A 14,227-nucleotide genomic window follows, 5' to 3' on the forward strand; every position below is an offset into this window, starting at 1 on the left:
TATTTACCTCTCATTTTCTCGCTCTGCTTTTATTTTCACATCTTTTTAATCATGTTATTTATTGTAAAATTATCAGACACATTAACAAGATTAAAATAAATGTAAATAAACTGTGGGATGTTTAGTGTGAATTTATAAACCCATCTGTGTGTGTGTGTTCAGTGAAGTGAGTTTGTGTGGATCGAGTGTGTTTGTGTTTGTGTTTATGTGTGTTCAGTGTTCAGCAAGTTTCTCCACAAGAAAGCACAAACGTGGGCGAGAAAAAAAGGAAACAGATTCGAGTGTGTAGTCGGATGTGGTGCGATCACACGCTTCAAAAACCATCTGTATCTCAAACACAACCACAAAGCCTCAGGAAACCCGAGCAGGAGGACGAGGAGGAGGAGGACACACAGGAACTCAGTGTTACGAGTTCACAAGCAGAGCTACTTCTCAATAACCATCAAACTTCTCACTTAATTCTCACTTATATATATATGTGTGTATATATATATATATATATATATATATATATATATATATATATATATATATATATATATATATATATACACACACACACACACACACACACACAAATATTATGTATAATATATAATCAGTGTGTTAGCATTTTACTGTAATGAACAATGTGAAGTATTTAAAAATATATATACACATATATAGAGAACTAGTTAGCAGTTTAAACAATATTACGATCAAAGATCAGAAACAGACATTGGACAAAGTTAACCAAAAAAATAATTCAATATTTATTTGCCGTATAAACGTCTCGTGTTGGTTTCCATACAACTGTACAACGCAAACGGACAATTTCATATCCTTCATAAATCAGAACAAAAAAGAAACGAAAAAATCCACATTAACAAGCCCACTTTATACAGGATATAGATTGCATCTTTAAAAAAAATGTGTACAGCAAGTATAAAACAGCGAATCATTATCAGGTGAAGCTGTAACACCAAGAACACGCATTGTCAAAAAATCCCTGAAAAAGTCCTCAGTGAGGTAAGTTACACACCGTGTCATTTACTCATTCATCTCATCCTTTCTTTATCATTCTCCTTTTAGTTTTGTAGCTACAATTAATTTTTATACAGAACTTGAAGCTCCTGTGACGCAAAAGAAAAAAAAATACAGATGAGAAAGATTTACTGTTACAGAGACACAAACATTCCTCCAGGAAGAAGCAGCTCAAAATCAACCATTCAACAATAAACACAACGTTCCATTAACACAACGCTGTAGGACTTGAGGCGAGAGGCGAGGGTTAGGGCTCTACACTAAAACTGTGCTATTCTCACATTTTAAAGATAAATATAACCCAATTTGTGATTTACTCATTGTGAAACATTTTAGTGCTAGTTTTGGCGTTCGCATCTAAACCAGAAACACCATCACATAAACACATTAAACATTATGTACAATATTGTACAATTTACACAATACTATTCAGTGTGTTAGCATGTTTACTGTAATGTTAATCAATGTGTAGCATTAAACAGGCTAAATCATTTTATGTATATACAGTACTAGTTTGCATGTTAGCATGTTAATTATATGCTAATTTGTCAAATAAATTTATTAGCAGGACAGTAAAGAGGCTAACGCATTAGATAAATGAACAAAGCGTGGTGTCTTTGCTGAGTAGTATGTGTGTTAAAGTAATTTTTACTGTGTTAGGATGTTTACACACAATGCTACATTGTATTTAAAGCTTTATTTAATACTGGGAAAAGGCAATGTTTTTATTTGAAACTAAATGGAGTTTGTGCTAATACCAGTTTTTGAAAATAAATAAAAACTAGTAATCCCTCGCTTCAGCCCGCCTCAAATCTCAAACCTCATTTTGTTTCCTGATGGTTATTGGCTACTAACTTCCTAACAGATAAAAAGTCGTTTCAAGCTTGAGAAATGGTCGTCCTCATTAATTATTCAGGAGGAGACGGTTGCATATCTGCATAAAATATAGATTTATAGATTTATATTTAGATATATTAGATATATTCAAATACATCAAAAAAGGCCACAGGAATATCAATATCAAGCACAATATTGAGATCTTGTTGAGTTTATAGACAGAATCAGATGCAGTCATATACAAAAGAAAGTGTGATGAGTTTGTGTTTTGTGACGACTTCTTGTCATGTGTTGATACTTTTGAATTGTATTACAATATTACAATGAAACAACATATTTCACTGCAAGCAGAACGATAACTCATAACAGGCTAATGTGGTAAATAATATATTAGCAGGGTTGGTAATGTTTTGAGTTAATTTTACACTTCATTCACAACAAATACAAATAACTTAATATAGGACTCAATAGCGTTGCTATTTGATGTTAACTTATTTATATTTCTCGACAGTCTTCTTCACTGTTTGGGGTTTTTAAACTCTCAACAGAATTATTGGACTCCCTTTTTCAGAAAAGACAGCAGTCTGAACGAGGCTGCAATTTTGGTGAATCTGAGATTAAAAATATATAATTGTTGTGAATAAATATATACATTGTGATGTATCTCGTAAACGATCATCAACACATGCCAAGTTCAACTCATGGATGTAAAGTTCACTCAGTTCCATTGCAGGACAGAGAAACTTGCAGTAGGTTTTAGTGTGAAATTTTGAAATACTCATGTACAAAAAAGAGTAATTAAAAACCCGAGGCATTTTTTTTCTCAACTATATAAAATACTGCAAAATTGATTTGGATAATATTGCAGAAGTAACAAATATACAACCTGGACTGACCCGTTAGAGACCATTAGCTGTCATTATTACTACGTATTGATTCCTTTAAAAATAAACACTTACATTTTAATAAGTTTATAACGATTTCTAAAGTGAGATACAAATAAGTACTGAACAGTCAGAATAGGAAAGAATAAAAAAAAAAAAGGTTATATAAGGCGGGTTAAAGCAATCCTGCAATCTCCTACATGTCCCTTTCCAGTCCGATCGAATGTTTCTTCCTGTAGAAACGCTCCCGCCACACACTTCCTGCCGTCCTGCTAAATGCAGCAACGACAAGAGTAGTCAAAAAAAACAATCCTAAACACTCGTTTACTAGCAACCACCATCTTGAGCCGAGCAGACACACAATCAACCATGCCAGGTCGCGATACTGTTATATTATCAAGAGCTGAGGCCTGAGCATGAGTCAATAAAGAAATAAAAAAAATTTTAGGAAGGAAGTGCGGAAGTTTGTTAACGACTTTAACGACCTCAAAATGTCTCTTTTTATTCGTGTACCAGTTTCAAGTGCCAAAAAAGTAAAATGCTTCCCTGTGCAAAGAGCTTTAGGTTAAAATAAACAATTACAAAAAACAAAAAAAGAAAATTCCCACAAACATTATTGTTGGTCAGGTATAACCAGGAATTTCTAGAAGCTGTTGGTTCAGATATATGGCATTTTCAATGCATATTTTTTTTAAATATCTATATTAGGTTGTGTGTTCTTTCTGAAGAAAAAATAAAAAAGAATTAATTCCAGATTGGCACCCATCAGGACAAGAAGTGTGTTGTTGTAAAAACTTGATAAATTTTTGTCTGGTTTCATTTGGTCTCTTGTTTCCTCTTTATTTAAAAAAAATTAAAAAAGAGAACAGTCCGTTTCTAAAAGGCAAGAGAAGCTGCCCTGGTGGCTGAAACTGTGTCTCTGTGGTTCTGCTTTCACAATCAGTTTTCCGGGCATTTTCAACCATTCAACACTGCCCGAAACTGCGTTTATAAACTTTCCCTCTGGAGGCAAAAACATTAATTATGGCGTATTTTCACGTGGACTCGAGTGTATCAAGCTGGAAAACGTTGTGATTGGTGGGTGTGGTGAAGAACAGCTGGTCCTTGGGTGATCGGTTGTCACAAGTCGGGCTGTTTAATCCCAGCGTCCGCTCGAAGTCAAGCAGCTGCCCCATGAAATTAAAGTTGGGCGAGATGTTGGATTTTTTGCGCTTAACAAAATCGTAAGCGTCGTTCAGACTCATGTTAAGTTTCTGCATCAGATATGCCACCGTCACCGTGACCGAGCGACTGATCCCTGCCAGGCAGTGCACCAGGATACCGCACTTCTTAGATCGAGCTTCCTCTGGAACAAAAATTAAAACAAAAACAACATGGGCGAATTACTGGAGGCTTTTTAACTCCACATATGTGATGATTAAAAAAAAAAAACCCACACCAATAAAATTTCAATTGATGATCAAACAAGAAATACACCAATAAACAAAAGATAACCTGGAATCACTCTAAAACCTCAAACACATTTCAACAGGAACAAAAAAAGTGTGAGTTTCATAATTACACAGAAATTAGTAACAAGGAAACTGGCATTCAAATCACATAAATAAACCACATAACTTATTATAATGTATTCTTTAAATTAATTACATTATTAATTAATTAATTGATTGTTCAAATTCACTGTACTGCTGTTAGAGAAACAGTCAGAGGAAATAAACAGACTGATTTATATCTATGTCTTAAAGAAGATACTCATATAAAACCTTTTTATTTGTATTACATTATTAAATGTGTTAAAGCTTAAAAAAAATTATATGTAAAATTGTGATATATTGTTACATTAACACCTAATTATATATATATTTTACTACTTGAATAGTTTAGTGTTCATACACAAGTCAGATCAGCACTTTACACAGTAACGATAGAGAGAAACTAGAACCAACTAAAGTGAACTGAACTCAGGACACACACACACACACACACACACACACACACACACACACACACACACACACAGAGCTTAGGAATCTATTTCAGAAATCTACAGTGGCCACGGTGTGTGTGGTGAGAATGTGTGTGTTTTGTCTCAGTAAAAATAAAACTGAAAGTGTGTCGTGTGAAGTGGGGTGTTTTGGCATGTTAGCGTGTGGTTCCTCTCGGTATTTGTATGATATGATTCCATGCCCTCACTTCCTGTTTTTGTTTACGTTTCAGACTGACCTGTGACACCAGCGACATTTACAGCTCTAAACCTCATGTAAAGTAAAATATCAGTCTCACAGTTATTTCCTGTCTGAACTGCTGACCTGGTTCACCACTTTCTGTGAACTGCACACTGCATTACATTATGAGTATCCTGCACCTTCAGACAATAATCTGCTGCAGTGCATTGTGGGACAAAAAGATCATTTAATCTCACAAATCTGATTTATTTAGATTAATTTCAAAATCACTCATGAATCAGAGCATAATCAGAATTACGAATTAGAGAGACACTCTAACCAATCAGATCACACGCCCCCCCAAACTCTAACCAATTAGATCACACCCCCACACCCTAACCAATCAGATCACACACCCCAAACTCTAACCAATTAGATCACACCCCCACACTCTAACCAATCAGATTACACGCCCCCTTAAACTCTAACCAATCAGATCACACCGCCACACTCTAACCAATCAGATCACACGCCCCCAAACTCTAACCAATCAGATCACTCCCCACACTCTAACCAATCAGATCACCCCACCACACTCAAACCAATCAGATCACACCCCACATTCTAACCAATCAGATCACACCCCACACTCTAACTAATCAGATCACACCCCAAACTCTAACCAATCAGATCACACCCCACACTCAAACCAATCAGATCACACCCCAAACTCTAACTAATTAGATCACACCCCACACTCAAACCAATCAGATCACCCCACCACACTAAAACTAATCAGATCACACCCCAAACTCTAACCAATCAGATCACACCCCACACTCTAACCAATCAGATCACACACCCCACACTCTAACCAATCAGATCACTCCCCACACTCTAACCAATCAGATTACACACCCCACACTTTAACCAATCAGATCACACCCCACACTCTAACCAATCAGATCACACCCCACACTCTAACTAATCAGATCACACACCCCACACTCTAACTAATCAGATCACACCCCACACTCTAACCAATCAGATCACACACCCCAAACTCTAACCAATCAGATCACACGCCTCCAAACTCTAACCAATCAGATCACACCCCAAACTCTAACCAATCAGATCACACGCCTCCAAACTCTAACCAATCAGATCACACCCCCAAACACTAACCAATTAGATCACACCCCACAATCTTACCAATCAAATCACATGCCCCCAAACTCTAACCAATCAGATCACACCCCACACTCTAACAAATCAGATCACACGCACCCCACACCTAACCAATCAGATCACACCCCAAAACTCTAACCAATCAGATCACACCCCAAACTCTAACCAATCAGATCACCCCTCCAAACTCTAACTAATCAGATCACACCCCACCCCACACTCTAACCAATTAGAACACCCCCACACTCGAAACAATCAGAAAAGCCCCCACATGCTCTAACCAATAAGATTACCCCCCCCCACGCACACACACACACACACACACACACACACACAAACACACACACACAATCTAACCAACAGTTCCGCCCCAGTGAAACTCTAACCAATCAAGAGTGTGTTAATATGAAGAGAGAAAGATGGGAGTGTGTGTGTGTGTGTGTGTGTGTGTGTGACTGGGAGTGTGTGTGTGTGTGTGTGTGTGTGTGTGGTGTGTGTGTGTGTGTGTGTGTGTGTGTGTGACTGGGAGTGTGTGTGTGTGTGTGTGTGTGTGTGTGTGTGTGTGTGTGTGTGTGTGTGTGTGTGTGGTGTGTGTGTGTGTGTGTGTGTGTGTGTGTGTGTGTGTGTGTGTGTGTGTGTGTGTGTGTGTGTGTGTGTGTGTGTGACTGGGAGTGTGTCTCTGAGTGGATGAATTTTGGAAACCAGTCAAGTGTCTCCTGATAAACAAGTACAAAAAAAGTGCAGGCACAGCATTGTCGTCTATGCTTTTTCAAACCAACTAAGAAATCAAACAAAAACAAAAAACTTTCTGATTAGACTCAAAAATCCACCTTCAGGAACACGATATACAGAAACATTAAATATCACCATTATTCCTGCATTAAAAAATAATAAAAGAATTCTAATGAAAATATCTAATTGAAAATAATATTTTATTCTAAACTATAAAATAAATCTGGAACTTTCCAAATAAAAAAAATACATAAAAAAACTTTAATGGAGGAATTGAAAAAAAAAACTAAAATACATTAGGAGGCGCCACAGTGGATCATGTCTCCACACCCCCCTGTCCTCTACATCTGCCTCCTTCAACCCAACTACCTGCATGTCTTCCCTCACCACATCCATAAACCTCCTCCTTGTTCTTCCTCTTTTCCTCCTTCCTGGTGTCTCCATCCTCAGCATTCTCCTACTGATATACCCCATGTCCCTCCTCTGCACATGTCCAAACCATCTCAATCTCACCTCCCTCACCTTGTCTCCAAAACGTCCTACATGCGCTGTCTCTCTAATAAACTCATTTCTAATCCTGTCCATCGTCGTCACTCCCAACGAACATCTCAACATCTTCAGTTCTGCTATCTCCAGCTCCACCTCCTGTCTTTTACTCAATGCCACTGTCTCTAATCCATACAACATCTCAGGTCTCACCACAGTCCTATAAACTTTCCCTTTCACTCTCACAGATACTCTTCTATCACAAATCACTCCTGCTATCACTCTTCTCCTCCCACTCCACCCTGCCTGCACTCTTTTCTTCACTTCTCTAACACACTCTTCATTACTTTACACTGTTGACCCCAGGTACCTGAACTCCTCCACCTTCTCCACCTCTTCTCCCTACAACCGCACCCTCCACTGCCCCCTCTCATTCACACACATGTACTCTGTCTTACTCCTACTGACTTTCATTCCCTTCTCTCCAGCATGTACCTCCACCTCTCCAGGATCTTCTCCACCTGCTCCCTACTCTCACCACAAATCCCAATATCATAGTCCACAGAAACTCCTGTCTGACCTTGTCCTTCAACCTGTCCATCACCACTGCAAACAGGAAAGGGCTCAGAGCCGATCCTTGATGCAGTCCAACCTCCACTGTAAACCAGTCTGTTGTTCCTACTGCACACTTCACTGCTGTCACACTGTCCTCATACATGTCCTGCACCACCCTCACATACTTCTCTGACACACCTGACTTCCTCATAAATACCACAACTCCTCTCTCCACCCTGTCATACACTTTCACTAAATCCACAAATACAGGGAGTGCAGAATTATTAGGCAAATGAGTATTTTGACCACATCATCCTCGTTATGCATGTTGTCTTACTCCAAGCTGTATAGGCTGGAAAGCCTACTACCAATTAAGCATATTAGGTGATGTGCATCTCTGTAATGAGAAGGGGTGTGGTCTAATGACATCAACACCCTATATCAGGTGTGCATAATTATTAGGCAACTTCCTTTCCTTTGGCAAAATGGGTCAAAAGAAGGACTTGACAGGCTCAGAAAAGTCAAAAATAGTGAGATATATTGCAGAGGATGCAGCAGTCTTAAAATAGCCAAGCTTCTGAGCGTGATCATCGAACAATCAAGCGTTTCATTCAAAATAGTCGACAGGGTCACAAGAAGCGTGTGGAAAAACCAAGGCGCAAAATAACTGCCCGTGAACTGAGAAAAGTCAAGCGTGCAGCTGCCAAGATGCCACTTGCCACCAGTTTGGCCATATTTCAGAGCTGCAACATCACTGGGTGCCCAAAAGCACAAGGTGTGCAATACTCAGAGACATGGCCAAGGTAAGAAAGGCAGAAAGTCGACCACCACTGAACAAGACACACAAGCTGAAACGTCAAGACTGGGCCAAGAAATATCTCAAGACTGATTTTCTAAGGTTTTATGGACTGATGAAATGAGAGTGAGTCTTGATGGGCCAGATGGATGGGCCCGTGGCTGGATTGGTAAAGGGCAGAGAGCTCCAGTCCGACTCAGGCGCCAGCAAGGTGGAGGTGGAGTACTGGTTTGGGCTGGTATCATCAAAGATGAGCTTGTGGGGCCTTTTCGGGTTGAGGATGGAGTCAAGCTGAACTCCCAGTCCTACTGCCAGTTTCTGGAAGACACCTTCTTCAAGCAGTGGTACAGGAAGAAGTCTGCATCCTTCAAGAAAACATGATTTTCATGCAGGACAATGCTCCATCACACACGCCCAAGTACTCCACAGCGTGGCTGGCAAGAAAGGGTATAAAAGAAGAAAATCTAATGATATGGCCTCCTTGTTCACCTGATCTGAACCCCATTGAGAACCTGTGGTCCATCATCAAATGTGCGATTTACAAGGAGGGAAAACAGTACACCTCTCTGAACAGTGTCTGGGAGGCTGTGGTTGCTGCTGCACGCAATGTTGATGGTGAACAGATCAAAACACTGACAGAATCCATGGATGGCAGGCTTTTGAGTGTCCTTGCAAAGAAAGGTGGCTATATTGGTCACTGATTTGTTTTTGTTTGGTTTTTGAATGTCAGAAATGTATATTTGTGAATGTTGAGATGTTATATTGGTTTCACTGGTAAAAATAAATAATTGAAATGGGTATGAATTTGTTTTTTGTTAAGTTGCCTAATAATTATGCACAGTAATAGTCACCTGCACACACAGATATCCCCCTAAAATAGCTAAAACTAAAACTACTTCCAAAAATATTCAGCTTTGATATTAATGAGTTTTTTGTGTTCATTGAGAACATGGTTGTTGTTCAAATTAAATCCTCAAATAAAATTAATCCTCAAAAATACAACTTGCCTAATAATTCTGCACTCCCTGTACACAATGCAGCTCCTTCTGATCTTCTCTATACTTCTCCATCAACATTCTCAAAGCAAATAATGCGTCTGTGGTGCTCTTCCTCGGCATGAAACCATACTGCTGCTCACAGATGGTCACCTCTTCTCTCAGCCTGGCTTCCACTACTCTTTCCCAGAACTTCATGGTGTGACTGATCAACTTTATTCCCCTGTAGTTACTGCAGGTCTGCACATCTCCTTTATGCTTAAAGATCAGTACCAGCACACTCCATCTCCATTCCTCAGGCATCTTCTCACCTTCCACAATCCTGTTAAACAATCTGGTTAAAAACTCCACTGCACCTCTCCTAAACATCTCCATGGTTCTACAGGTATGCTATCTCCAGCTCCACCTCCTGTCTTTTATTCAATGCCACTGTCTCTAATCCATACAACATCTCAGGTCTCACCACAGTCCTATAAACTTTCCCTTTCACTCTCACAGATACTCTTCTATCACAAATCACTCCTGCTATCACTCTTCTCCTCCCACTCCACCCTGCCTGCACTCTTTTCTTCACTTCTCTAACACACTCTTCATTACTTTGCACTGTTGACCCCAGGTACCTGAACTCCTCCACCTTCTCCACCTCTTCTCCCTACAACCGCACCCTCCACTGCCCCCTCTCATTCACACACATGTACTCTGTCTTACTCCTACTGACTTTCATTCCCTTCTCTCCAGCATGTACCTCCACCTCTCCAGGATCTTCTCCACCTGCTCCCTACTCTCACCACAAATCCCAATATCATAGTCCACAGAAACTCCTGTCTGACCTTGTCCTTCAACCTGTCCATCACCACTGCAAACAGGAAAGGGCTCAGAGCCGATCCTTGATGCAGTCCAACCTCCACTGTAAACCAGTCTGTTGTTCCTACTGCACACTTCACTGCTGTCACACTGTCCTCATACATGTCCTGCACCACCCTTACATACTTCTCTGACACACCTGACTTCCTCATAAATACAACAACTCCTCTCTCCACCCTGTCATACACTTTCACTAAATCCACAAATACACAATGCAGCTCCTTCTGACCTTCTCTATACTTCTCCATCAACATTCTCAAAGCAAATAATGCATCTGTGGTGCTCTTCCTCGGCATGAAACCATACGGCTGCTCACAGATGGTCACCTCTTCTCTCAGCCTGGCTTCCACTACTCTTTCCCATAACTTCATGGTGTGACTGATCAACTTTATTCCCCTGTAGTTACTGCAGGTCTGCACATCTCCTTTATGCTTAAAGATCAGTACCAGCACACTCCATCTCCATTCCTCAGGCATCTTCTCACCTTCCACAATCCTGTTAAACAATCTGGTTAAAAACTCCACTGCATCTCTCCTAAACATCTCCATGGTTCTACAGGTATGTCATCTGGTCCAACCGACTTTCCATTTTTCATCCTCTTAATCGCTGCTCTCACTTCCTCCTTACTAATCCTATCCACTTCCTGCTTCACATCTCCACACCATCCAACCTTCTCTCTCTCTGATTTTCCTCATTCATCAGCTGCTCAAAATACTCCCTCCACCTTCTCAACACACTCTCCTCACTAGTCAACACATTTCCATCTTCATCCTTTATTGCTCTAACTTGCAGCACATCCTTCCCAGCTCGGTTCCTCTGCCTGACCAATCGCTACAAATCCTTTTCTCCTTCCTCAGTGTCCAACTTCTCCTACAATAACAAATATACCTCAAAACATTAATGCTTTTCTGTAAAATAAAAAATCTAACACCAATTAAAATAATAATAAAAATAATAACAAATAAAACAATTTTTTTTTAGGAACACGATGTGATGATTAACTTGTTCAGTGACGATGTAAATATTCCACAGCAAAACAGTTCCCTTATTAGATCAAATAAACAAACAACTGAATAAATAAATTGTAATAAAGTAGCTATAAAACACAGATCATTGATAAATTTCACACAAGAAAATCACATTTTACCGTAAACCTCAATCACTGATTCCGGAGTGAAAGCAAATCAAAGTTTCAGAAGAACGTACAAGGGGTGTGTGAGGAACTTGTGAGGAACTTGTAAGAGATGTATGAAAGACAGATGAGGGAGGTGTGAGAAACTTATGAGGGATGTGTGAGGGACAGATGAGGGAGGTGTGAGGAACGTGTGAGGAATGTGAGCAAGAAGTGTAGAGAAGGTGGAAAAAGTATTACCGATGAAGGAGATAGCTTCGGGGAAGAACTGTGACAGGTTCTGGCTCCAGTGATCGGAGATGGGAATCTGTTTGTACTTGAAGTCCCCATTGTGCTCGAACACGTTGGGGAGATTTGGTGTCACGTTCAAGATATACTTGATGTTGTATTTGCCGAGGATGTCCAGGTTGGTGGAGTCTTTAGCGCAGCCCAGATACAGGTAGGGAAGGATCTGCACCGGGAACGGCGGCTGGTTGCTAGGTAACGGGCTACCATCCGACTCAGTGGCGCTGCTCGGCTCCCGATCCGATTCTCCATCCGAGCCGTCCGAGCTGATCTTTAACCCGCTCAGACCCAGAACTGAGACGGGAGGAGAACTGCTCAGACACAACGAGTCCAGGTTCGTCTCGCAGTGCCCCGGGTACTCCATGTGGAACTTATTAAACCCTCCTGAAACAAACAAAACATCTGCTTTATTCACAACAAACAAACAAACCAACCAGTTCATACACAACAAACAAACTGCTTTATATACATAAACTGCTTAATACAAAACAATACACAACAAACAAACACAACGCTTTATACACAACAAACACACCGCTTTATAAACAACAAACAAACACACCGCTTTATACACAATAAACAAACACACCACTTTATATACAACAAACAAACACACACACGCTTTATACACAACAAACAAACACACCACTTTATACACAACAAACAAACACACACTTTATACACAACAAACAAACACACCACTTTATACACAACAAACAAACACCACTTTATACACAACAAACAAACACACCACTTTATACACAACAAACAAACACACCACTTTATACACAACAAACAAACAAACAAACAAACACACCACTTTATACACAACAAACAAACACACCACTTTATACACAACAAACAAACACACCACTTTATACACAACAAACAAACAAACCACTTTATACACAACAAACAAACACACCACTTTATACACAACAAACAAACCACTTTATACACAACAAACAAACACACCGCTTTATACACAACAAACACACTGCTTTATACACAACAAACAAACAAACACACAGCTTTATACACAACAACAAACAAACACACAGCTTTATACACAACAAACAAACACACCGCTTTATACACAACAAACAAACACACCGCTTTATACACAATAAACAAACAAACCACTTTATACACAACAAACAAACAAACACACTGCTTTATACACAACAAACAAACAAACACACAGCTTTATACACAACAAACAAACACAGCTTTATACACAACAAACAAACAAACACACCGCTTTATACACAACAAACAAACACACCGCTTTATACACAACAAACACACGCTTTATACAACAAACAAACACACTGCTTTATACACAACAAACAAACACACAGCTTTATACACAACAAACAAACACACAGCTTTATACACAACAAACACACAGCTTTATACACAACAAACAAACACACAGCTTTATACACAACAAACACACAGCTTTATACACAACAAACACACCGCTTTATACACAACAAACACACTGCTTTATACACAACAAACAAACACACAGCTTTATACACAACAAACAAACAAACCACTTTATACACAACAAACAAACACACCACTTTATACACAACAAACAAACAAACCACTTTATACACAACAAACAAACACACAGCTTTATACACAACAAACAAACAAACCACTTTATACACAACAACAAACACACAGCTTTATACACAACAAACAAACAAACCACTTTATACACAACAAACAAACAAACCACTTTATAGTGAACGTCTCAGCTCTGAGTCTAAATGGGTTTAAAAGTTCTGAGGGCACAGACAGAGAATAGGAGCAGCACCACTGAGTCGGACAGAAGCCCGTTACAACCAGCCGCTGTTCTCGGTGCAGATCCTCCCCTACCTGTATCTGAGCTGCGCTAAAGACTCCACCAGCCTGGACGTCCTCGGCAAATACAACAAGTATCTCTTAAACATGACACCAAATCTCCCCAACGTGTTCGAGCACAACGAGGCCTTCAAGTACAAACAGATTCCTATCTCCGATCACTGGAGCCAGAACCTGTCAGAGTTCTTCCCTGAAGCTATCTCCTATCTCCACATCAGTAATAGTGTTTTACCTCCTCTACACTTCCTTCACTCATTCCTCACATGTTCCTCACACATCCCTCATATGTTACTCATACATCTCTCACAAGTTCCTAACAAGTTCCTCAAGATACTACTTTACACACAACAAACAAACGAATATTTTCTACTTGTTTCTGTGAACACTGATCACCACTGTGTGTGTGTGTG

At 39.7% G+C, this 14,227-nt stretch overlaps 1 protein-coding gene across 2 annotated transcripts in view; it reads right to left on the reverse strand.

Annotated features, from left to right (window-relative positions):
• Window positions 1-728: 728 nt before the first annotated feature.
• Window positions 729-14,227, reverse strand: part of dusp7 (dual specificity phosphatase 7) — a 22,455-nt gene continuing 8,956 nt past the window's right edge. For both annotated transcript variants that reach the window (XM_046875399.1, XM_046875398.1), the window contains exons 3-4: window positions 11,898-12,326; window positions 729-4,089 (exon numbers count right to left, since the gene is read on the reverse strand). In XM_046875399.1, the coding sequence (XP_046731355.1) occupies window positions 3,779-4,089; window positions 11,898-12,326 (740 nt within the window). In that variant the 3' untranslated portion in view covers window positions 729-3,778. The remainder of the gene's footprint in view (window positions 4,090-11,897; window positions 12,327-14,227) is intronic.

Source organism: Silurus meridionalis, chromosome 19, assembly GCF_014805685.1.
Source record: "Silurus meridionalis isolate SWU-2019-XX chromosome 19, ASM1480568v1, whole genome shotgun sequence".
Taxonomy (NCBI): domain Eukaryota; kingdom Metazoa; phylum Chordata; class Actinopteri; order Siluriformes; family Siluridae; genus Silurus; species Silurus meridionalis.